The following is a 24,929-nucleotide window of genomic DNA, read 5'->3' as shown; positions in this document are numbered from 1 at the left end:
TCTACAAACGTCCCAACTCCCCTGACGCTTCTGGGACCCCAGGCACATGCTCAGAACCAGACCAAGGCTCCAAGGACAGGGAGCCTCTGCAGTCTTCCGAGAGAGAACGAGGACGAGAAGAGCTTGTTCTGCCTCTGAATTAGCTGCTGATGGAGCTGTTTGACCAGAGAGGCTGGAAGCTGAACTGCAGAGTCTGCCCTGCCTCACCCCCAGCACGGAGCTGCCCGGCCCCTCCCAGGATGGTTCACGGCTTGTTCGCCCCACCCACCCCGGTCCCTTCCCTTAGGAGCAGCGGCTCCCTGCTGTGGTCATCCCTGCGGGGTAGAAACGGGTGCTCTGCACTCTGAGCGGCCCTAGGGCTGATGCAGAGTCCATGTCGCCCTCCAGCCTCCAGAGCTTGGACTCCTTCCCCAAGGGCCATGGGGGCTCGGACCAGCCACTGTCTGTGGTTAAGAAGCGCGTGCTAGCCTCTAGCTGCCCAGGCTGAGCCACGGCTTCTCAGCCTCTCACTGCTGGCGTCCTGGGGGTGGGGGTGGGGGGTCGCTCCTGTGCACCACAGGCTGTGGATCAGCCTCCCCACTCCCACCCCCAGATGCCAGCAGCAGCAGCCCCCATGACGACAACCAAGAGTGTCTCCAGATGCTGCCAAACGTCCCCTGTGGGACAAAGGTACCAGCGGCTAGGAATCCCTGGTGTAAGCCGCTGAGATACCCTGTCCAGTGACAGGCCAGTTTCCCTTCGGAGGCCCCGTTCTCAGCAGAGACCGCCCCCTCCCAAGCCTGGGGCACACAGTGCCCACATGCAGCAGTCCCGCTACCTTTTCTGCACGATGAGGTTGATGTTTCGCAGGGCCACGTACTGCAGCTCAGGCTCAGCCGACAGCAGCGTGACCAGGGGCGGCGCCAGCTTCTTGAGCAGCGTGCCGTAGTAGTCTAGGTCCTTGGACAGCATCTCCATGAACTTCATCAGCACCTTCACGGCCGACAGCACCACGGCAGAGTTGGCATGGGACAGCCTGGGGGTGACCCGCTCACAGATGCTGCGGTCCGTTCCAAGGGGGGCAAACAGGAGAGACAAACGGGGGAACCACCCTGTTTTTAATTATCAGATAGCATGTCTCCTGTAGGAGGGAGATCTAGATCCCGGTTCTCTTTCCTGCAGGTCAAAACCACTTGGAGCCTGAGTTTCCTCATCTAAAACATGGGAGAGGAAGATGCCAACTGCACATGGTTGCTGGGAGCTTAACTGAGACAGTGCGTGTCCAGCACTGAGCACAGTGCCTGGCAGTCGGTAATTACTGGACAAATGTCAGCTCCCTGCCTTCTGTCGTGAGGGCACTCAGAGCGGGCAGGGCCCCATGCTGGTTAGCACCAAGGGTCAGGGGAGACCTGTGACCTCCTCCACCTCCCTGTGAGCCAGAGACAGTAATGAAGCTGCTCTAAAGAGGACCACACGCGGGGGAAGCGCCCACAGAACCCCAGGCACCCAGTGGGATTCAGTGAATGGTGGCTCTCATGCTGTCCAGCTCCCGCCTGAGTCTGCAGTGACCGACGTCTCTCGTCAGCTGCCTGAGCAGGCCCTGGGTTCAGCGCGCAGAGGGCTGACTGCCTGGCTCCGGGTCTGAGGACGCTCCGTGGGGCGAGGCCCTGGGCAGAGGGCTCACCTCTGGGCCTCCCGGTCGTCCTTGGGCGTGTAGCTGGCCAGGCAGTCCAGGATGAAGATCTGGCCCCACTCGGTGCACTCGTTCAGGGCCGTGAGCAGCTTGTTGATGGACTGCGGGTTCAGGTCGAGCAGGTTGCTGCTGGGGTGAGACTCGGCGATCTCCGAGAGGGCGGCCACCGCATTCGCCACCACCTGTGGGGAGGGTGCAGGAGGCAGAGGCTGGGGCACTGCTCACAGGCCAGGGCAGCAGGCAGCTCGTGACAGTGGCCGGTCAGAGCGCAAGCATCCTGAAAGGGGTGTGACCCGAAGGGCAAGGTCTGGAGCACCGAGAGCCACTGCAGGCACCCGCTCACTGACTCCCCTGTGAGCCGAAGCTGAGCGTGCCCGCCATTACAGAAGACCACAACAAGAGAGAGCTCCTCAGGGTTCCCGGCGAGAGAGAGCGACCTCACACACAGTCACACTCTGCCAGCTACAGCAGCTCGCTGCGGGCTTGACCACTGTGCCTCTCAGAGCCACAAGCGTCCTGCGGAGCCCCTCGGGGCGTTGGGCACAGCGTGGGGCTGGAGCACAGAGGGCTCCAGGTGAAGCTCTGGCCCGCAACCATTTTCCTCCACAAGAGCCGCTATTCCCACAGGGGTGCTGCATGGTTTTCAACTCTCCCCTAACCAAGCAGCACTCCACGGCATCCCTGTACTGGCCACTGGGCGCCCACCTGCAATGGGTGTCTCAGAGGGACACAGAATGAGATGTCTGGGGGGGCAGGTTGTACGTTTCATTTTAAACATGGCCCCACTGTTCTCCAACGGAGAAGGCAATGGCAAGCCACTGCAGTACTCTTGCCTGGAAAATCCCATGGATGGAGGAGCCTGGTGGGCTGTAGTCCATGGGGTCGCTACGAGTCAGACACAACTGAGCGACTTCACTTTCATGCATTGGAGAAGGAAATGGCAACTCACTCCAGTGTTCTTGCCTGGAGAATCCCAGGGACGGGGGAGCCTGCTGGGCTGCTGTCTATGGGGTCGCACAGACTCGGACACAACTGAAGTGACTTAGAAGTAGCAGCAACTGTTCTCCAAACTGTGGCCACCGCCACCATGAGGAGCCAGCTCCCCTCCCAGACATGCACTGAGCCCGGTGCGTCAGGCTACACTACCCCCAGGGTGAGCCTCTACGGCCCGGCAAGAAGTGGGGAGGGGAGCCCCTCCTGGTCAGAGCTCTCTGATGGTCTTGGTGAGAGGACAGTGATGACGATGGTGACTGGAAGGGGGAGGAGGGCACAGCCGCTGTGCACCAGGCTATGCCAGGCACACCACCTTCAACACTCCCAACAGCCGCGCAGAAGTAGATCCAGCTTACTGAGAAAGAAAGGACGGCTCGGGAAGGTCGGGCAGCTTGCCCGTGGCCACACAGCTCCTTAGAGAGGCTGCGCAGAGACGCTCACTCCAAAGATGGCGCCCAAACCTCTGCGGGCAGGAGAGCAGCTGGCCCACCCGCAGGGCTCTGCCTGCCCAGAACCGGGGCTGCCTGGAGGAGGCCCAAAGCCCAGGGCTTCCCAAGCAACCCTGAGGGTGGTGGAGGTGGCAGAGCGGGCAGGAGAGACTCACCATGGGGTTAGAGTCAGAGATGAGGTCTTTGAGGGTGTCCAAGAAGCCCTGGTCCTCTACCAGCTGGGCATTGATGTCGTGGAGCTTGGCCACGCACACGGCCGCCGTCTTGCGCACGTAGGGGTCCTCGTCCTTCAGGCACTTCCGGAGTGGCTCGCATAGGTACTCTGTGATCTTGTCAACGCGGATGCAGCCCATGGTCCGTACCGCCAGGGCCCGGATGAGGGGGTTGGGGTCCTCACAGTCCTGAGGGGAACCAGCCATTGGCCAGGGGCAGGGGCAGGTTGAGCAACACCAGACGGCTGCCGTGGGGTCTCCCCCCGACTGCGGCCAACAGCATCAAAACGAAGGGCACGTGTGGGCACCTGGGCCTCCCTGGCGGCTGAGGTAAAGAACCCATCTGACACTGCAGGACACACAAGAGATGCCAGTTCAATCCCCAGGTCAGCAAGATCCCCTGGAGAAGGAAGTGGCAACCCACTCCAGCATTCTTGCCTGGGAAACCCCACGGACAGAGGAGGCTGGCGGGCTACCGTCTATGGGGTCACAAAGAGTTGGACATGACTGAAGCGACCGAACACACCCACACACAGAGGCACCTAGCATCTGCCAGATAACAGGCTTTGCACGGTTCCCTCTGATACTCAGAGCAGACAGGCAATGCTATTCCCATTTCACACGTGAGGGAGCTGAGGCTCTCAGGAGGGTCAGGAGTTCAGCCGGTCACAGAGCAGAGCCACAATCTGAGCTGCATCCACCCAGCACTACAACCCTCAATTTTCCTACTGGGATACAGAATCCCCATTCACCCACGTGTGGGTGCAGACAGGGTTGGGAAGCTAAGGTTTTAAAGGTGTGCAGAGTTAACAATGCAAGTCCCTGCTTATCCTCCACTTGGAGGACAGAACATGCAGAAGGGGGCAAGGTCCAGCAGGGCAGCAAGAGGCCTTAAGACACAGGCTGCGTTCTGGGACTGCAAACGATACAGGGCCATGGGGACTCACGGGCCTGGGGCGACCTCGTGGGCAATGAGTCAGCAGGCTCTGTGGCATCTCATTTTCTGGAGACAGTGGGAGCCCTCCACTGGGGGAAGAGCCCCCAAGTGGGGAGTCAGACGGGCGGAAAGGAGCCTCCGTGTTTCTACCCTGGGCTGTGGCGCCGCACCCAGGCAGACTGAGCGGTGAGCAGCCCTCCCAGCCCCGCCCAGCTCCTCCGCACCTTCACAAAGGTGTTGACAGCCATGATGGCCATGTCGGGCTGACTCTTGGCGTAGTTCATCAAGTACAGGTACACCAGCTTCTTCAGCTCCAGGTTGTCCGTCTGCATACAGTTCACCACGTCGGGGAAGAGGGCACTGGAAGGTCAGAGCCATGTCAGTGTGGGGAAGCCCAAAGAAAAGAAGAGGAGGACTCTTCGGGCAGCTGATGGGGGCTGGGGAGGAGGGGGTGTGGAAAGGGGGCAGGAAACGTAACAGGACTTCCCAGTAAAGGCAGGGCGCCAGCTCCGTCACCCTGAGCATCTGTTGGTAGAAATGGAATTCCAAAGGTTGATTTTAAAAGCTAAAATGTCCTCTGGTCTTTTCACAAGTTTCATACATGAGCTCTGGAGTCTATCAGACCTGGCTCAAAGCCAGCTCTGCCTCGTGCTGGCTGTATCAAGCTGGGAAAATTTCTGTATCCCCCATTTCGATTTTCTCATTTGCAAGAAAGAGAAATAACAAATTCCGTTTCACAGGGCCCTTGTTATAACTAAAGAGACAACAAACTTAAGGGTGTCTAGTCCTTGACACTTAGGAGGTGCTACAGAAATGAAAATAATTGTTTTTCCTTCTCTGATATACTTGACGTGGCCACTTGTATCAGGCTGCTGGTTGCAGAGGGCTCAGGGGAGCAGGGCTGGGCTGGACCATGGACACCAGAAGGCACTCACTGAAAACCAGCCCACGGGCACAGGGCACACACCACAAGCCAGGCTTGGTGCTAAGGGCTTTTCGTGTGATCTCGTTTAAGAGCCCGGAGAACCCTGTAGATTATCCCCAGTTTACACAAGACAAAGCTGAGGCTCACAGATGACAAGTAACTGCCTGAGGTGCCAGGTCTGAGTGCAAAGCCTGTGCTCATGAGTGCTGATATACTGGGCAGAACCCTTCCCAACATGGTAACCACAGTCCTGGGGTCACAGGCTCCTTGAGATGTGAAATATAATTAGTGGTCGGTTTTCTGTCTCTGAAATTACCACCTTCTCTTCTCAATTTTCGTGACTTTATGGGCAAAGACATGGGAACAGAGATTTAAGAGGGGGAAAGTGAGTTTCCTGAGCCCGGAGAGGCAGGCAGGTCCAGTTGCTGAAGCTGCCGCATCACCTTGGAAGACGCCAGGCCAGGAAGAGGGGAGCTGAGAGCCCGCCTCGCTCTCCTGGTCTGTCACATCAGCAGAAGCTCATCAGACAAAGAACAAAGGTGCCTCCTCTGTGACAGGCAGGGGTTCTAACTGAAGGAGAGCAACGTGGTCCTGGGAGGAAGGTGTCTTGGAAGGAGGCCCGGTTTTCCAGCAGACGCCGGATCCCTCTGCCGCTCTGTCTTCCACAGGTTTCTCTGCAGAACTGCCTCTCCTGTGGCGCTGTGAGGAGGTCCCTTGCTGAGCGTGGCGATGGGACAGGGCAATCCCCGGAGAAGCCTGGAGCAGTAGGGTCCTGCTGAAGGATCCAGATGGGGAGCCGCTCCCTGTTAGCACCCAGGCCTACCAGGCATGGGCTGGAGACCACAAGGGCACAGCAGAGAGGAAATGGAGGAAAGCACCCTGGGCCTGGATTTTAGAAGGGCTGGGCGTGAGTCTGCTTTCACTATCACCCAGGCTGCCCACGTGGCCCCTGGGCAGTCATTGCTTCTGGTTTCTTTGGCAGGAGAGCCTCCCTTACCTACAGGATACAAGGGACTGCAAGGAAAACAGCTAAACGTTCTCCGACTCTCACTCTGCCAGTGTTAAGTGTCATAAAACCTATCCCTGTCCCTGGGGACCTGGCAGTGTGGTGGGAAGGGAAGCACAAGCTCATGTAAGACGAGGACAGTCTAGGGAATTCCACCACGGTCCAGTAGTCAGGACTCGGTGCTCTCACGGCCAGGGACCTGGGTTCAATCCCTGGTGAGGGAACTAAGATCCCTGAAACCAGGCAGTGAGGCCAAAGAAACAGTAACAAAAATAAGAAGAAGAACATCTAGAACTTAGGATTAGCAATGGGAACACAGCAAGTGCTGCGTATTCAGGGCGTGATGAGGGCGGTGGCAGGGTAAATGGAAAACAGGAAGGGACATTCCAGGCTGGGAAGAAGCGTGAACAGAGGCGTGGCCACAAGTCTACATGTGACCTGCTCTGGCAACAGACGCACACCAGAGGGCGAACCTGAACAAGCCCGACCTGCAGGTGGGCTTTGCCTGCACAGTGTTTATTTCTTCAGTGCAGGACCTGAGGTCCCCGGCCAAGGATGGAAACCGGGCTCGTGGCAGTGAGAGCACTGAGTCTTAACCATGGGGCTGCCAGGGAATTTCCTCATCTGGCAATCTAAAACAGGGAGATTTAAAATGAAAAATCCAGATTCCCCGTTCTTTTTAAAAACCAAAAGACCTGGCTACACTGGGGTCATTTCCCCAGCAGCAATGCCCTCTGGAGTTCCTGACGGGGCACGCACCACATTCACTTTGCTGTCTGCTGCCTTCTCAACCCAGCCCACTTCACTTGCTCCATGACTGCCTGACCCCGTCAGCATCTGAGCACATGACCCCTCTGCAAACAAAACCTGTTGTCTGGAAAGGAGGTTTGTGAAGGGAATGACACGCGGGCAGACACGGGTCCTCAGGGATGCCTAAAGGGGGATCTGAACTGGACCCAAGCTCGAAAGCCCCCTCTTCAGGCGCCCCCAGCCGCAGCCGGCCCACCCCTGCACACCTGACATCTTTGCCCACAGTCATGGACGCGATCACTTTCTTCACCGCCTCCTTCTTCTTCTCCTTCTTGTCACTGTTCAGCTCCGCCTTCAGCTCAAAGATCTCCCCTAAAAAAGGAGGCAGTGTGAGTGATCTGTCTCCACCTGCCAGGGGGCGATGCCCAGTCCCCAACCTCCCCAAGAACGGGAAGGAGGCAGGGAAGACACTCTGCTGCCCGCTGAGGGCAGTTTGTGGTCCTGGGCTCGGTGGGACAGGCAGCAGCGGATGGAAGCCTGGAGGTCATGCTGAACTGAGGGGAGAGGAACCATGGAAGCTGTGGAGACAAGAACAGTGCGGACAGGTCCTGTTCAGCTAGACAGCTTTTTAGAGAGGTATGCAGGGCCTGGTGAACCAGGCCTACAGAGCAGTGTAGGTTCTCCTCAGCCACCGCACGAAGCGCGGGATGGAACCTGGGGACGCGGGGTCTGAGGGGGAGGGCAGGATCTGCTCAGTTCCCACACGTGGCCTCTCCTGCTCTCCCAGAGCCTCCAGTTAGAAGGGCTCACTCGGGGTTCCACTTCCTGAGCCACGAGCGGTGGCTCAGACCTGAAAACGGGCGTTCAGCTGGCCCACAGGGGCCCCGGGGCGTGACAAACCGTTCCTAAGAACTTGAGGAGGGGAAAAAAGCAGGTGGGGAAGCAGGCCTGCTCCAGGCACTGCTTAACAGCCCCAGTGACAGGTCAAGGGGCAGACGGCGGCGTGAGACAGGCCGCCTGCCCTCAACACAGCTGCAGCCTGCCTTCTCGAGCCGCCTTCTGACCCCAGGCGCCTCCGTCACTTCTTCCCAGGCCTCTTCTCATTTCACCCTCACAGCAACTCCATACTTTCCCCCATTTTGCAGATGAGCAAATGGAGAATAGAAGAGGTTCAGGAACTAGACAAGGGACACAGCCATGAGAAGGAAGGCCAAGATTCAAAACCAGGTCTGCCAGCTCCAGAGCCTGCGTGCTCTGGCCAACCCAGGACATTCGCTCTGCTTCTCTGAACGCACTTCCTCGTCTGCACCCTGGGCCTCACCTGGGCCCTTGAAGTTTCTCCTGTAACAGTGGCGAAACGCTCAGCTCAGTGCCTGGTGCTCAGTGGCCAGCATGAAAGGTGGCCGTGATTATTACTAACTTGCCACATGACTCTCTTTGTCTGGGCTCCCTTTTTTGTAGGAGCGTCCCAGACTACCTTCTCAGGTTCCTCGGGGTGGGGGTGAAGCAGAAACTATCAAGGGCGGGGGAAGTGCTAGAGGAAGTTCTGGATGGATTTACAAGGAAAAAAAAAAGTTTTTTTTCGTTGTTCTTTTTCTTTTTAATGACTGAACAATATGGTGCTCAGCAAAGTACTTGTCATGGGAGGCAGTAAACAGGTTAACTGAGAACAATCAGGCAGTGCAGCTGGGAAAGGCCACACTGAGGAAATTGCTCAGCAGAGCCGGGAGAAATCTGCAGAGTTTGCAGTTCAAATCCAAGGCTCCGGAGCGCTGAGGGGACATATGCCCTTCTCCTCCAGGAGACCGGGGACTGTATGTCCCTGATGTGGGATCCAACAGACCCCGTGACCCACCCTGAGTCCTGCTGCCCGGATACCCCTGCTTTGTTTGAGATGTTTAACCAGCTTCAGTACAACTGGGAGTCAACTGATGGATCGAGGCCCAGGTCTCCTCGGCCCCAAGAAGGCTAGTGCAGTGAACCCGGAATCTGCCTGCTTCTGAAACGTCTCCTTCCTGTGATGGGCCCGAATCCAGTCAGTCACCAAGCCCTCCTCCTCAGTCATACACCAGGCACCCGTTCCCCCCCAGCAGCACCCCAGCCTTCCTCCCCAGCTCAGGCAACACCATTTCTCATGCGAGCTGTGGTTCTGCCTCCCCCAGCCTCACTTACTTTGATCCTTAATTAGAATCTGACCCTGATCTCTTTTTGCCTAAAACCATCACTGGTGTCAAGTTTGGTCCCAGACATTTCCTTAGAATTTCTCCTCAAAAGAAAACCCATGAAACCCCCACACTGACACCCCAATACTCTCAGCACTGTTTCCCCCCCCTCCTCGTGTGGCCTGGTTCACCAGGCCCTGCATACCTCTCCACCTCTCCTTCCATCCCACTCTTCAGTAACTTGGGCCAGGCTTCCCTTTCCTTGGATGGACCCTGGGCCCAGCACCTTCCCCTCCCCTCCCCCTCTTTACCTGGCTAGCTCCACACTGGCCCCTCCCATATCAAAGCACCCATAGCCATTTAGAGTGATTACTACTTAATAAACTGTCCTCTCTGCCCAACAGCAAGCAAAGCCAGGCCAGACTCCATGTGTCTCCTCCACTGCACACGGCAGAGACTCAGGGAAAGTGGCTGGCTGGAGAAACGAACGCCTGATGCGCAGGTCCCGGCTCCGCTGACCCAAGGACAGACTCTCCTCATTTGTTCAGGAGGCGAGCGCTCATCTCACTTGGACGGAAGGAAGGAGGAAGGAAGGGCCAGACAGAAAGATGCTTACAGGGGTAAAGCACACTTGTCAGCCACTACAGCAAACTCCACTTCCTGAAAAGCAGAAACAACTCCAACACCCAACAACACAAGGCTAGCTTAGCAAATTTCAAGGCAGCAACTCAACAGACTTGAGTCTTCAGAACTGTGGGGAAATGATTATGATGCTGTCAGACGAAAAACAGGATATAAACTCTGACTTCAACCACGTAAAACACGCGCTCAAGGGCATGGACCAGAGAAGCATAGTCATCACTGCGGAACTGCTGACAGGACTGTGGGCTTTCTTTCCTCTGGAGGCGGGAAAAAAATCCCTCCTTGTAGACAACTCAAAGCCATGGGGGACAAAAGGGACCTTTTTCCCTCTGTACTTGGAGCTAATGCCTTTTCCTTCTGGAATTCTGAAGGAAGTGGTCAACCTCTTACACCATCAGCAGTTCAAATTTCTGGATCCACAAGGTTAAAAATGCTCTGTGTGATTCTTGCCACTCATTTCCAGGCCTCCACCCACCCTCACCCCCAACTCCTGCAGGGAGCAAGCAGAAATATAAGGCAGAGAGAGGAGACGATCCCACGATGAAACAAACAGTACCTTTCTTAGTCGTGGTGAAATACTTGGAGTCCGTCATTTTGGTCCCTTATCTGTGGCCAGACTCTGCAAGACAGAAGAAAAGGTGACTTGCCCTGTATTCCATTCCATTTTGATTTCACAAGAGGGGAGGACGATCCAGTGCAGGCATTGCAAGGGAAGAGAGCTTCTCATGGCTTTACTGGGCAACATGAGCTGTTGGATAATAGCTAACTGGATTCTGGAAGGTAACTCTGAAGATCTATCACATTTTTTAATGTGCATATCCTTTGGCCCAGCAATTTTACTCCTAGGAATCTCTCCCATGGAAATACCTGCACAGGAAATGAGGGTCTTACACTCTACAGTACTGTCTGTAACAATGTGCCACTGGAAATAAATGCCCACGAATAAGGGAATGGCTCAATACTTTGTAAGAGTCCAGGGATGAAAAAGCACGTAACGATCATGGTTACGGCAACTCCTACGTGGCACTCACTCTGTCTAGCACTGTGTTAAGTGCTCTGCACATGTGAGCTCATCACAGCCTCAGGAAGGTACTATCATTGCCTACAGAGTCAAAAGTGCTTGGAAAACACCGAGTTTAAAAAGCTAGGGGGGAAAAAAAAAAAAAAAAGCTAGGGGGGGACTTCTCTCCCCAGGTGTTTTCAGGCTTCTCTAACAGTGACAGGCATTAAACTTCTCTAGAGAGAGTGGGAATCAGCACACTGCAAGCTCCACAGCACTCTCCAAACCTAACTGGCTAGTTTTCTCAAAGCATCTCTCAGGACACCTCCTAACATAAAACTCATGATGTGAAGTGCTGGTCTAAGGCAACAAGGCAAAGAGAGCACCACGGTCCTCTCGTTCATTCATTTACTGACCACCGACCACGTGGAACCTTGATAGTTCTTCTTGGTCAACATATGAGAGACAAAAGAAGCCACAAAGGAGCCAAGTACCCCAGGTACATGGCAGAGACTTCTGGGGTTGTTCTAACATTTATTAAGAAGCTATCACTGGTGACTTCCGGTGGTCCAGTAGTTAAGGCTCTGCAAATCCAAGCAGGGGGCATGAGTCTGATCCCTGGTTGGGGGACTAACATCCCATAAGATGTGTTATGCAACAAAAAATAAAAAGCTATCATTTACTGAACTCCTATTAAAGCCAGGGGCTTTATACCCATTATCTCATTTAACCCTACCAATAAGGTAACTGCTTTTATAGATGAGGAAGCCAAGGCTCAGGGATGTCAGGTAACTTGCCCAAGGTCACGTGGCTTGTAAGTGACTGGACTGGGAGGCGTTTCAGGTCCCTCTGAGCTCAGCACCTGTGCTCTATGGATGCAGAATTCTCCTTCCCCCAGGTGGGAGCAAGGACAGACCCTGACAGCGGCTTAGGTACTTGGTCCAAAAATCCATCAGAGTTTCAACTTCCAGTCCAACCTACAGTTTCACGTGGTACAGAAAACCACACAACCCCAAAAACAGACATGTGAATGGAGAAAACTCACTCAGTGGGTCCCTTCTATTGCTCAAACATGTAAACCGTGAACACCTTCTTTCAATTCATCACTCCATGCGGGTGAGATGAAGGTTACTCTCGGGATGGCCGTGAGGGTCAGGGGTCATTTCAGAGCCAGCGATGGCTCCCCTCCAGCCCAACTGTACTTTTCCAGTTTAAGCTTCTACTTATGGCAGGATGGCCATGGGCTGATCCCCAACTGAAACGCCCAAGGTTTTGTTTCAGTAACCGACAGGGAACCGATACATGCTGTGTCTCAGGGCTGCCTTAGAGCCTTTGTGGATCCTATTAGGATAAAGGAATAAAGGCTTTGCTGACAAAAGTATAAAGAAAAAGACTGAATCCCACATTCCTTTTGCTTTGTCAGGTCGAAAGGGATGACGGCACTTTTCTGAGGGAGCTGCGGGAAAGAGCAGACGGCACGGCCGGTGCCTGCGGTCCTGGCAGCAGGAGCTGGGGCTGCAGACAGACCCACGCAAGCAGGACCCTAGTTGGCCTGGAACACGGCCGCATCCATCCTCCGCACAAGCATGGCCAGTGCTCGGTTGATTGTTGTTGAAAGAAATGAAAAGTGGTCTTTCAGTGCAATAGCCCAGGAAGCCTCAGCCTGCTCTCCGACAGCTCTTAGGTAACTGTTTAAGCGTCCATTTCCTACAGGAGTTGACGTATGTTAAAAATAATTCCCTTCTGAGCCTACAGAGAGCCATTTTCTCAGAGAGACCTCCCCAACCTAGAGGCTCTTTCTGGAGCTCTAAGAATGTGCAGGCAACGAAGACAATGGCGTGTCTGTCACCCAAGAAAAGGGTGCCTGGCTTCAGAAGTCACAGGTGATGAGAGCATCAGCAGAAGCATCCAGAATAGGAGCCCACCTTGTTTCCCAAGGTTCAATTCAGTCTAAGAAGAGGGAATAATGAAGGCAAGAGGAGCTAAAAATCACAGGCCAGGAGAATCACAGAAAGCAATGCAGAAAACCCTCCAATGTTAAATCTAGAAGGAAGTCAAAGTGAACAAAGCAAAAACTACCTGAGATGTCTCACTTCGGTGTAGCCAAGAAACTTCCTTCTCGGGTAGAGGGGCCTGTCAGGGCTGGCCCCTAATCTGCAGGCACCACACAACATCCGGGGGCCCTGGGATCCCTGACAGGTCTGTGGTGGACGCAACCACGTAGCTGGAGGACAGGGTGGGAGAGCTTCTCTTCGGGGGAATTAAAGCAGGCTGCAGGGTCAGCCAGTGAAGCGGTCGATGATACACGTCCTCTCACAGGTGCTAAGCAGCTCCTTGCAAACTTAAATGGCCACCCTGCACGCCGGCTGGTGCTGGCGGCCTCTTTGCTCCGCAGTATCTATTTCGCCTATCCCTCTGCAGAGGGCCCGGTGGGACTGGGGATGCAGAAACCGTATCCCTCTGAAGTCATTCCACATGCAGGAAATTAAAGTGGAGGAGGAAGGGGAAGACGGGGAGAAATGAAAATGCCGTTGCAAAGCCATCCCAGAGCTCCCATTAAAAACCCTCCCCTCACCGGGTAAGACCCCCTGCACCCTCTGCGTGGGTCTACTGAGGGTGGCGACCTGCTGTGTCCTCTCACTGCAGGTGCCTCTAGGATGTTGGCGCAAGAGAGATTTTTCATCCTCTCTGCAGGAGTGGAAAAAAACCCCACCGTTCAGTCAGACTCTGAGCTCAGGGAAGGCTGGTGCTTTTCTTGGCCCTGCTCAGCTGTCGCCAGGCACTGCGTCCCTAACGAATCCAGGCCACAGGGGCCAAGGCTCTGACCGTGTACATGACTGAAAGCAAGCAGCCAATTTAGGCAAGAAAATGCTGAGGGTTTGGATTCCATCTTTGGAAGTGGCAAGGCACCTTAGAACAAGCAGCAACTGGAGGGACTTTCTGTTTCAGACCCTGCTACAGCCAGTGTGGTGAGTCACTTCTGCTAAGGATGCGGCGTTCTAGGCCGGGATACCCCTCAATCTCAGCATTTACAAGCCAAGGGATGCCTCGAGGGGACGGCGTGGTCCAAATTCAAAGCAGGGCACACCTGGAAGGACTGGTTTGTCCCCGAGGAGCCGCTGCTGCCCTCCCCACCTTTGTCCTCCCTCCCCACACCCATTCTCAGAAGATGACTTTGATGCCACAATCCGAGGGCCAGGTCCTGCTAATTTCACTTCTTTTTTTTTTTTTTTAATTCTATTGACAGCTGCTTCTCCTGCCACTAGGCTTAAAGAAAGGAACTGAGTAAGAAAGCCTGAAACACAGTAGTTTTCTCTTACATTTTCTAGAACTATAAAGAAGTTCTTGGTGAGAATCACTGACACGCTGGCCAGGAACAAAGACGTAATTTAATTTAAGAGGGGAAAAGGGAAAGAGTAGCTAAAGACTTTGAATTTTAGCCAATGGAGTTAGGGCTGGGTTTAAGAAAAAAAGTCCTCAAAACCTTTGAAATTTTTGAGTCATCATCACAAATCTAAATGTAATTTTATAAACAGGAGATTAAAAATATCTTTCCGTGTTTTAAGCTAATACATTAAGGGACTTCCCTGGTGGTCCAGCCGTTAAAGACTTCAAGTTCCCAGTGCAGCGGGCATGGATTCGATCCCTGGACAGGGAACTGAGATCCCACCACTACGGCCAAAACAATTTCTTGAGAAATGTTGACTGTATTTTGACTTTTCTCCAAGGTCTCAAATTTACTAAGAGTAATTAACTGAGCGGAGGTTAACTTTAGTTGAAAGTGGCTAATTTAAAAAATTACAACACTGGGTACAAAATTGGGGAATACTGTGCAATCATGAAAAAGAATGAGGCAGTGCTACACACACCTGTATGCAATACTCTCTAAGCTATTAAGTGAAAAAGAGCAAGATGCAAAACTATATGTAGTGTACTACAATTTCTATTAAAAATTAAAATATTAATAAAACAGAAACACGCAAGTGTTTGCAGTTGCATGGACAATCCTTGAGGGTAAATAAGAAAAGCTGAGGGCTTCCCTGGTGGCTTGGTGGTAAAGAATCCATCTGCAAATGCAGGGGACACAGGTTCGATCCCTGCTCCAGGAAGACCCCATATGCTGAGAAGCAATTCAGTCTATGTGCCCCAACTACTGAGCCTGCGCCCCAGGGCCCACGAGCTGCAACCACTGAGCCCCAGTGTCTCCACTACTGAAGCCTCAGTGCTCCAGAACCTGTGCTCCACAACAAGAGCAGACACCGCGGTGAGAAGTTCGTGCGTCACAGCTAGAGAGCAGCCCCTGCTCGCCGTAACTAGAGAAAAGCCTGCACAGCCATGAGGACCCAGGACAGCCAAAATAATACATAAATAAAGGGTTTAAGTGACTGTGACCAGCAATTAAAAAAAAAAAAAGTTGACAGAGGTTTCCTCGGGAAAGAAAGCTGGATGAGCAAGAGACTGACTTTCATTACTTACCTTTGTCTGCCTTGGGAGTTTTATATCCTGTGCACGGATTGTCTCTTTTCAGTACAATGCAGTTCAGAAAACTATGGCACGTCTAATCCAGAGCACTACCCCCCCACACAGCTCCCCCTGCAGTCTGCCCCAGACGAGCCCCTCCAGAGCCAGACGGGCAGGAGCCTGCTCGGCAGCTCACAGATCACCGTCTGCACTTCTCCACAGCCCTCCTCATGGCTCTATTCAGGATCTGTCCTGTCTAATGCTGCCAACCCAGGGACTGGCACGACGTCTGGCACATTCCAGGAGTTCACCAAATGTCTGCAGGCAAAATGAAAAGACAGGTTCCCAGAGCAGCTAGAAAACCAAGGGCCCATAACAGATCAAAACAACAAGACTCCTTGACGAGTGCCAGACAGTGACGACGGGGCGAACTGGGAACATAAGGCTTTGCAGTTAACTTTCTGCAAACATGGCAAGACTGATCCAAAGCCAAGACGGCTGGCCAGGAACTCTAGCCTTGTACCAGCAGCTGAGTGACCCTGGGCAGGCTCCCCCACCTCTGGGCCTTACTTTCTCCAGTTGTCAAGGGAGAATTCAACCAGATCCTTGGTCTTTCAAGCTGCATCCTGCCCCCCCACCATCCCAACTTTAAATTGTTTAAAATAAAAGTGGACCCGCTCTGGCTGAAGGGAGGGTGAGGGCCCAGAGCCTGGCTCGTTCCCCTATGCCCACTTCCCTCCCTCCTCACCAGGGGCCCTTCAGACACCCCACCGTTCCACAGAAAAGCTTGAAAACAAAGTTTAAATGACCAAGTCCCTCTGGCATCTCGTGTTCTAGGATCCTTTACTAGAGGAGAAACCCACTTCCTCACCAGTCTTCCTGGATATCAAACAATAGAAATGGAGCATGATCACTCACAGAGCATAACAGAAAACATTTCCAAGGGGACAAAAAACAACTTCAGAAGGCAGCAGGGCCGGCAGGCCTCACTAGGTCTTCAGTAGGAGGGAGAACACTAACAGGCCAAGCAGTTCCCCAAACGGCCGGCCAATGGCCGGGAAGAGGACTTTCCTAGTCTCAGGGCAATGATTCATGTCTGGGCAACCCCCATTCTGCACTCAGCCGAGAAGCGTGAAGCTGGCAGTGCCGGCGCAGCACACCGTCAGCCAGGGACGGAGCCGGGAGAGTCAGAGTCTGTCAGTGGCCAGAGCCAGAGCAGTTCAGGAGAGGAGATGGGGAAGGAGCATCTGACAAGGTCTGAGCCAGCTCCCAAGACCCACCTCTGAGTTCAAGGATATCCGGGCAGGGAAAACCGATCCCTAGAAGTCTGTGTCGCTGGCTTCCAGCTTCAGTGCTGAGACTGTCACTGTTAACCTTGCCTGAGGAATGGCTTTCAGAAGCCTGCTCTGAGGCAAGTGTCGGCTCAAGGACAGTCAAGACTCAGCTAGGGGAGTGGACAAAAGGGGCTAGGGGAGTGCCACCGTCTCTTTGAACACAAAAGCCAAACTTTAACCAAACCACGTTTTGCTGTTTCAGTTCTGTCTCAAGGGCAAAAGTTGATTATTTCATGATATCCCCCCACTCCTGCCAAGCCACATCAAATTTGGACACAAACAACAAAGGTTTGTGTCCATTACCCCATTTAATACAAACGATGTTTAACAGAGACAACGACTCTACTCGCCTCCCAGTAATTGTATTCATCGCTCCTTGCCTGTCTGACAGTCCCCTTTGCAGAAGGAAAAGATCCTCACTGGTGAGTACTAAAGTTCACATTACTGACAGGGAAGCAGGTAAGGCCACCTTGAAGATTAAAAGGTGAGTCAGCGGTAGAGAAACCAGATTTCAGGCTTTCTCTCTGAGACGATGGGGTCACCAAGCTCAGATTGGCTCTTTCGAGCCGGCTCAGTTGCTACGAGAAAGTAAGCTGTACTCTCCTTTGGATTTGGAACAAGATTTGAAACACAGGTGGCAGTGGCTGCAGTAATGACAGCCATCTGTCACGCGCTGTGGGCCAGAAGCTACATAGAGTTTTACACGGAATCCTCACAGTCATCTGTGGAGAAGGCACTGACAATGTCCCAAGTTTACAGACGGGGAAACTACAGCCCAGAGAGGTCAAGGCATCTGTCTGGAGTCACACAGCTGGAAAATGGTAGCGCCGACACTCTCCACCCGAGCCCCACAATGAGGTCACACGTGTCCCACCATATCCAGAGAGGTGACTCCTCTGACGAAGCCCTGGCAGAAACACACACATTCCAGGCTAAATGGTACGTGAAGTATGTTGCCACACATCCCCGCCGAGTCCCTCGAAGGTTGAATTACAGGTTGTTTTAGGGCCAGCCCATCCAGCTGGCCCTAAACGTCAAGTTTGGTAATGCGCCCAGCAAAAGCCCGTCTGGGTGAGCTCACTGAGTTACAGGCCTCCTGAGACCTGGATGAAAACTGGTTCGTCAAAGTCAACCTGCTGAGACCCACCAGCAACTGAAGTCTCAAAGTGAAAGGAACCACAGGCAGGCAAACGGCACACACAGAGCTTCTATCAGCACTGAGTCTCCAGGGCTGAACTCTAGCATCAAGGGCTGGTTCTCAACTAACCTCCAAGCAAGCAGCAATGGATGGAAAGACCTGCTGCCAGGTAAAAGAAAAGTTCCTTAAATACAAAATAATAGAGGTTTCTTTCAAACAATCTTTAAATTCATGAAGATGAGAAGAATGGGGCCAAAGACTACAGAACTAGGCTTCTAAGACCTTGGTTTTCCCACCTATATATTGGGAACACTTGCCGAAAATCTGTCTTATTTTGTATATAGCCTGGTACTGTGCCCACACAGGAGCGCACGTGCACGCACACACACACACACACACACACACAGCAGACAGAGCAGTCTTTCCCTGCTGGCTCTTTCAGGTTCCAAGGGCAGGGAACAGACATCATGGGAACAGCCAAGAAATCATGCCCTCCAGATAACACCCACCAAAGCTCACAGGAGACTCTGAAAGGGGTGGGGCCTCAAAGGAAGCCCTCTTGGATTGACAGGGGCTTGGTGGGGTGTGAAAAGATGTATCAGATTTGGAAAGGGAGGGGTGAAGGTGATATGGAGAAGACCCACAAGATGCCAGCAATACAAAGAGTGAATTGAGAATCACTAAACCAACACAAACATTGGGTGGGACATGGGCTCTATGCTAATTTATGGCCCCTGTCCTTTAATTATCCAGTAACCCATTTAAACATGAGGATTAGAGACGCTGACAGAGGAGTGACATATCCAGGGCCAAAACAAGTGCACATGCTTAGGAGTCTGAAGGCAGGGTCTTGGCAGGGAAAGGAGCAGATGAGGCCGGGCAGGAAAGGATAAGATTCAAAGACAGCCCTGGATGCCAGGGTGAGCTGGACCTGCCAGCAGATGTGGTAATCTTATCAAATGCCAAGTCTCATGCTAACAAGTACTGGGCACCACTGATCACACCCTTCTTCGTGAAACACTCTCTTCTCTGGGTTCAAGGATGCCATGCTCTCTGCTCTCCCTCCTACCCCACAGTCTATTATTATATTATTTGTTTTTCCCCCTCCATAATGAAATTCCCTAAGGACAAGGATTTTGTCCATTCTGTTCCCTGCTATGTTCCTAGCTCCTAGACTGATACGGGGCAAGTAAGAGGTGCTCAGTCAATATGCAAATGACTAGGGCTCACTTCTCTCGGGGAAATTTCATGTAAGCCAACTTCAGCTAAAGTGCAGCCTCCCAATGTTCATTTCATGGGGTGTGCCAGGGTCGGAGCTCCCTCTGTTCTGGTTGTCAAGCTATTTTGACAAAATTGCATTTGAGACTGCCAAACACCCTGGTTCATTTTCAGCCACTAAATGGAAGGTAAATAAATACACGACAAGAGAGAGGAGAAAGGGCAAAGGGTAGAAGATCAAGTCGCAGCATCTCCACCGGGAGAAATGTTCAGGCCACTTCCCTCAGATCACCATCCCCTGCCCTGGGCACCAGCTCAGAGCACGACCAGTGCTGCAGGAAGCGGGGGTACGAACGCGGGGGAAGGTGGGCGGAAGGGCCAGACACAGGCTATGATGCAAGCTCGGGGAGGCCCTCCCCTCTGCCTGTTACCCTCCCGGCCCACGGGCCTTCTTCCCGGGTACTCCAGTTACCAAGCTCCTCACCGCCGTCTACTTGCTGATCCTTCTGCCTGGATTAGACTCATCCTTCAAATCTCAGCTTAGGTGACGTCACTTCAAAGACGCCACCCCTGCACGCACCAAGTAGGTAATTTTCAGTCCTCGTAGCCCACTGCTCCTATTCACGCATTCACTGAGTCATACATAGGTCTATACGCTGGGGATGAAGCAGTGAATTAAACAGACAAAAACCCTTCCCCTCACAGAGATTACATTCCAACGGCAGGCTGGAACGATAAGCAAGGTAAATGAGTAATATACATATAGTATCTCAGACAGCGAAAAATACTGTGGAGAAAAGAAAAACAAGGACAGGGGGTGTGGGGGAGGCAGAGTGCAAGGCTGAAATTTAAGAAGGGTGGCCACAAAAGGCCTCCTCGAGAAGGTGACAGGTGACATTGCCTGGGCAAGAGCCTTCCAGGCACAAAAAATAATGCAAAGATGGGAGTGTGCCCAGCCTGTTTGAGGAATAGCAGGGAGGCATTACGGCCTGAACAGAGTAAGCCATGAGGGGGCAGCGGGTCACAAGGTCAGAGGAGGATGGAGGGGGCCTTACATGTCAAGGTCAGGACTCTGGCTTTTACTCCGAGCAAGCTGAGTCCCTGGAGGGTTTTAAACAAGAGTCCTGAGATCTGGCTCGCGCTTTAACCAGAGCAAGCAGCTGTGCCTCGTTTCCCTCATGACTTACCCGTTTTTAAATTATTACATTTGTTCTCTATTTCTTCTTGGTCTCTCCCCCACTGCAATGTGGTAAGCAACCCAAGGACAGAAACTGTGTGGCTTGTCTACCTGTCACCTCACTTCGCCCAGTGCCAAGCACACAGCAGGGCTCAATAAACACCGAATGAATGAGTGAAAGTTAAGACGTACAAAGGCTCTGACCTCAGTGTCGCAACACCCAGACACCCAGCCCTTCGAGATCAGAGAGTGAAGACCACAGAGACAGACTCCTCTTATACCTGGCTATAACGAAATTTTGTCTTTCTACTCTAAATAAGTTCAGGACCCTAAAAGGAATTAGGGTGTGATAAAAAGTATGTGCCACCCAAGTCGAGTACCCTACAGAGCTCAGCTGTAACAGATGTCTTCAGTGCTGAAAACCAACAATGAAGGCTTCGTTTTAAAGCTTTTGAGACCTGACTTCCAAATCTACCAGCTTGTGGCTCAAGTCCACAGAGGAGACGGAGGATCAGTGACTAAGACATCCTGGCTGATGAACTCTGGGCACTCTGTAGTTAACCAGCCATACTGTAACTCTAACTAGAGAAGGCCTCCCAACTTCAGGGAGACCCTCTTAGTAGAGGTCAGAAGTCAAGCCCAAGGCTAAAGAACCCAAAAAGCATGAGGCTTGGGAGAAGAACCACAGCCAAGCTCTCTCTCAGCTCTATTAAAAACAGGAAACAATTGAAAAACAAGGGGTTGGGAAAGGAAAGGCGGCCCCAGCAGGTACAACCCAGGTACTTGAGGGATCTGCAAAGCCTAACAGGCACAACCATACCACAGCTCACAAGAATTACCATGTCACGTACTTAAGAGGTACGTGAGGCTAAGGCAAGTGAATACATACAAAGCCCTCAACAGTGTCCAGCCCACCAAGAGCTTGATAAACGTTAGCCATTTTTATTCCTACACAGGGAGAGCTGTTACCACTGGCTCCTCCCTGCTACTTCCCAACCCCCAGGTCTCTGGAGGCCCTGGAGCACTCTAGTAGCAGGAGCAGTTAGAGACTAGTTAATCCCACCACAGGGCGGATTCTCCCGACCCTCCTAGGGTGATACGAGGAAGGATGGGAAATCATCTGGGAAGTGCTTTGAGTTTCCCAGGTGTCAAGGAATCCTAAAAGTTCAGTGCAATATCCACTTACTCATTCATTTACTGAGCCTCTACTATGTGCCAGATATTTCACTAGGTGCTGGAGACACAGACAGTTCAGACAAGTCCTCTCCAAGGATTAAGAGCTGCTTACTTAGAAGACAGCCAAGTACACAGACAATGACAACACACTGTGATCAATGCCTCAAGACATCCAGTTCAGGCTTGCAGGTGGTTGGGGCGGGGAGGGGAGATGATCCAAGCAGTGGTCTAGAAAAAAGGGGCGTGTGTGACAGGAACCTGTGTTCAGGAGGCGGAACCAGGACAAAGCAAAGACACACAGGTAAACAACTGGGCTGGCAGAAGTCCAAAGCTGCTGAGTTTGACTGGAACTCAGGAAGAGGCTGGAAGTGAGGAGTTGGAGAGATGAGGCAGGAGAACCCAGCAGGGGTTAGAGCTCAAAAGGCCTTGAAGGCCAGGCCAAGAAATGTGAATTTCAGCTAAGGAATGTGAGTTTCAGCCGACAGCAAGGAGGGTCCACAGATAGTTATTCAAGTAGAATTGTTTAAAAAATATATATTTATTCAGTTGTACTGGGTCTTAGGTGCGGCACGTGGGATCTTTTGTTGGGAACCATGGACTCTCTACTTGTGGAGTGTGGGCTTAGTTGCTCTGTGGCACGTGGGATCTTAGTTCCCTAACCAGGGATCAAACCCGAGTCCCCTGCATTGCAAGGCAAATTCTTAACCACTAGGCCACCAGGGAAGTCCCCTCAAGTAGAATTATTTTAAAAAGACTCCCCACTTGCTTAATTAATATTTTCTCTCTGGAGCTGTTCATTCCTCTCTGTGTGAAGAGAAAAAGAACACAAAAATCATTCCTGGGCTGTGAAAATTTATCAGATATATCTCAGGCAAAAAGACCCGTTCAGAAAAAGAAATACCTACAAGTAACAGAAGCCCCTTTGGCTTTTGGAAATACATTGGAGCAGAAAACTCATAACCAAGCCATGCTGGCTCACCATTAGCACATCACGCTTTGGTGCCAAGCATGGGGGTTTTCGGGAAGTGAGCAAGCAAGTCATGCAACAGCTTCGAGGATAACTAGAAAAAGATGAAAGTCCAAGCCGAGAGCTAGCAGGACCAACAGACTGAACTTGTTCTGAAACACTTTAAGGAAGTGAAACAAGAAGGATGGGAGAAGTCCTGTGTACACAAAGGTCTCTGCAGAGAGAAGTAATACCCCCGAAACCAGGCCCCCAGGAAACATCAACTGACTAGGGTCAAGGCACTCGCCACAACAGACTGCACAAACATCCTTGTCCAGCTCCCACATGAGCCAGTGCTGAGGGGGAGGGGAAGGTGGTGGGATTATTGTAGAGCTGAGGTAAAGGCGGCTCTGGGTCAGACTACCAAGAAGCTGCCGAACTGGGAGAAGAATCCACGGCTGACAGACGAGGGGACAAGGAAGGCTCTTTCCACCACACTGCTGAGCTCTTCAAGTCGCTCAGGTGAAGACTCTATTCAAACCACACTTAACAGTTAAACTTTATACAACGTCTGAGGGATCTGAATCTTTGAACACTAGTGAAGCCACTCTTCATGACGCTGCCCTGAGGGGTTGAAGGAGCCTGGTGGGCTCAACTCAGGACAGGGAGTCAGACACTCTGAGCACTGCTCATGTTCCTACCATCTGTGACGAGTCACTTCATCTCAAATCCTCCCTTGGAAGGATGGGGTCAGGTGACAATATTAAGTTTCTGTGAATTCAATGGAACTAGGGAAACAGACAGTGGAGTTTAAAAACAGGCACTGCACAGTAATATTTATACCCCAGCTTTCTTTAGAAGTGTGTGGAAACCCTCATGGGTTCATTAAGGCTTGTAAAACCCAGGAGTGGGTAGGAAGTCAGCAGGTCTGTGCTGCTATCAGGGAAACTGAGGCAGAACTGCAGCAAGTGAATGTCGACAACTGAGTACGGCTCAGACTCACAAGACCTAATCCTCTGGCCATGAAACCACCTCACCGTCTCCCAGGCAGCATGTGCGTTCCCCAGCCAAGAAGCCATGGGACCTGCACTTTTCTCAGAGACTCAGGCCCTTACCTTGGGAATGTTCTTCAAGAACCTAGGGCCAAAAGATACCCTAGGGGTCATATGGTTCCTCCCCTTACTTGAAAAAGAATGCAGCTCCACCACTCTCAAGAGAGGTTCAACATATTAAAGTCATTGCATGGCTAGCCTGTTTTATGTCTCGCAGTTCTCAACAGTCGGGAAAAACATCCTTTCTTGTCCTGAACAGTAATCAGTTATAGCAATGGCCTGCAAGACCATTTCATCCTAAATTCAGGGAATAAATGCTCCTCAGGAAGGTTAGATGAGAAGCAAGAAAGCTACATCTGTATATGTTGTTGTTCAGTCGCTCAGTCCTGTCCGACTCTGCGACCCCATGGACTGTAGCCCACCAGGCTCCTCTGTCCATGGGATTCTCCAGGCAAGAATACTGGAGTGGGTTGCCATTTCTTTCTCCAGGGAAATGTATCTTTATATAGATGCAAATAAATTTAATGGTGGCTAAAGACATTAGACAGCCCCAAACGCCAAACTTGCCTCAGTCTCAGCACGCTGCAGGGCCCCGCGAGCCCGGACTCTCATCCATACTACCTGATTGACCTTACAGGTGTGATATAACTTTTCTGCGCCTCAGTTTCCTCGTGGATAAAATGGGGATAATAATAGTAGCTATCTCACAAAGCTTGCTGGGAAGCTTAAATGCGGCATTATAAGCACGGTGCCTGCACACAGTGGCAGCTCAATAACCAGCAGCTAGCATTCCCATCAGTAGTTCTGGCATTACCACAGGGGTCCCCAGTTACCTCGTCTGTGAGGCGCCTATGGACAGACCCAACCTCTATCCAACCCCACCCTAGAGGCGGTGGCGCCAGGCCGTTTCATAATTTTTTTTTCTTTTTTTGAACCTTGGCAAAGAGATAAGGCCCTTGACGACGAGGAGGCCTCAGGGCAGCCACGGCGGTGAGTGTGCAGGGGGAACCAAGACCCGAAGAGAAGTTCCCTGTCAGGCCGGGCGCAAGCTCCCCTGGGCCTAAGTCTAGGAGTCTCAACGGGAGGGCGCCCCGGCAGAGACTGCGGACCTGGGACGGCTGGGGTGCACGCCGGCGGCCAAGGGGGCGCGAATGAATGAACCCGCAGCCCTTCTGCCTCGTCCCGGCCTGGAAAGCCACCCTAGACCCTCCAGTGCCCCGTCCTCTCCGTGACCTTTGACCTCAGAAACCCCTCACCTCAGACTCCCGACTCCCCGCCCCACTTCTTCTCTGGCCTCGCCGGGCTCCCCGCTTCCTCACCCGCAGGTCCGAACGGCTCCTGACGCCACGGCGCGGCTCGACGCGGCAGGAAAATGTCCGCGGCCTTGTCCTCCCGCTCTCGGTGCGCCCGCGCCGCCGGACGCTCGGAGCCCCGCGGCTGTCACCTGCCAGGCGGAAGTGAGCTGCCCGCGCGCGGGCACTTCCGGTGGACGCACAGGCTTGGGGCGGGGTCAAGGGTACAACCCAGGCGGGGGCGGAGACAGCGAGGCGAGGCGAAGGGGCGGGGCGTCTGAGTTAACTCCGCCCCCGACACGTAGCTTCTCTGCCGAGCAAAAACACCACGAGACGGTTAGATGGCATCACCGACTCAATGGACATGAGTTTGAGTAAATTCTAGGA

At 52.8% G+C, this 24,929-nt stretch overlaps 1 protein-coding gene across 1 annotated transcript in view; it reads right to left on the bottom strand.

Annotated features, from left to right (window-relative positions):
- The window catches only part of AP1B1 (adaptor related protein complex 1 subunit beta 1), a 44,957-nt gene extending 20,244 nt beyond the window's left edge, over positions 1-24,713 (bottom strand). Inside the window, exons 1-7 of the mRNA XM_061141590.1 lie at positions 24,570-24,713; positions 10,305-10,367; positions 7,211-7,316; positions 4,488-4,623; positions 3,270-3,515; positions 1,664-1,854; positions 818-1,039 (exon numbers count right to left, since the gene is read on the bottom strand). Of these exons, the coding sequence (XP_060997573.1) occupies positions 818-1,039; positions 1,664-1,854; positions 3,270-3,515; positions 4,488-4,623; positions 7,211-7,316; positions 10,305-10,341 (938 nt within the window). The 5' untranslated portion in view covers positions 10,342-10,367; positions 24,570-24,713. The remainder of the gene's footprint in view (positions 1-817; positions 1,040-1,663; positions 1,855-3,269; positions 3,516-4,487; positions 4,624-7,210; positions 7,317-10,304; positions 10,368-24,569) is intronic.
- Positions 24,714-24,929: the final 216 nt, after the last annotated feature.

This window comes from Dama dama, chromosome 5 (genome assembly GCF_033118175.1).
Source record: "Dama dama isolate Ldn47 chromosome 5, ASM3311817v1, whole genome shotgun sequence".
Taxonomy (NCBI): Eukaryota; Metazoa; Chordata; class Mammalia; order Artiodactyla; family Cervidae; genus Dama; species Dama dama.
The sequence above is the reverse complement of the archived record's forward strand: the minus strand, read 5'-3'. Positions and strand labels throughout refer to the sequence as shown.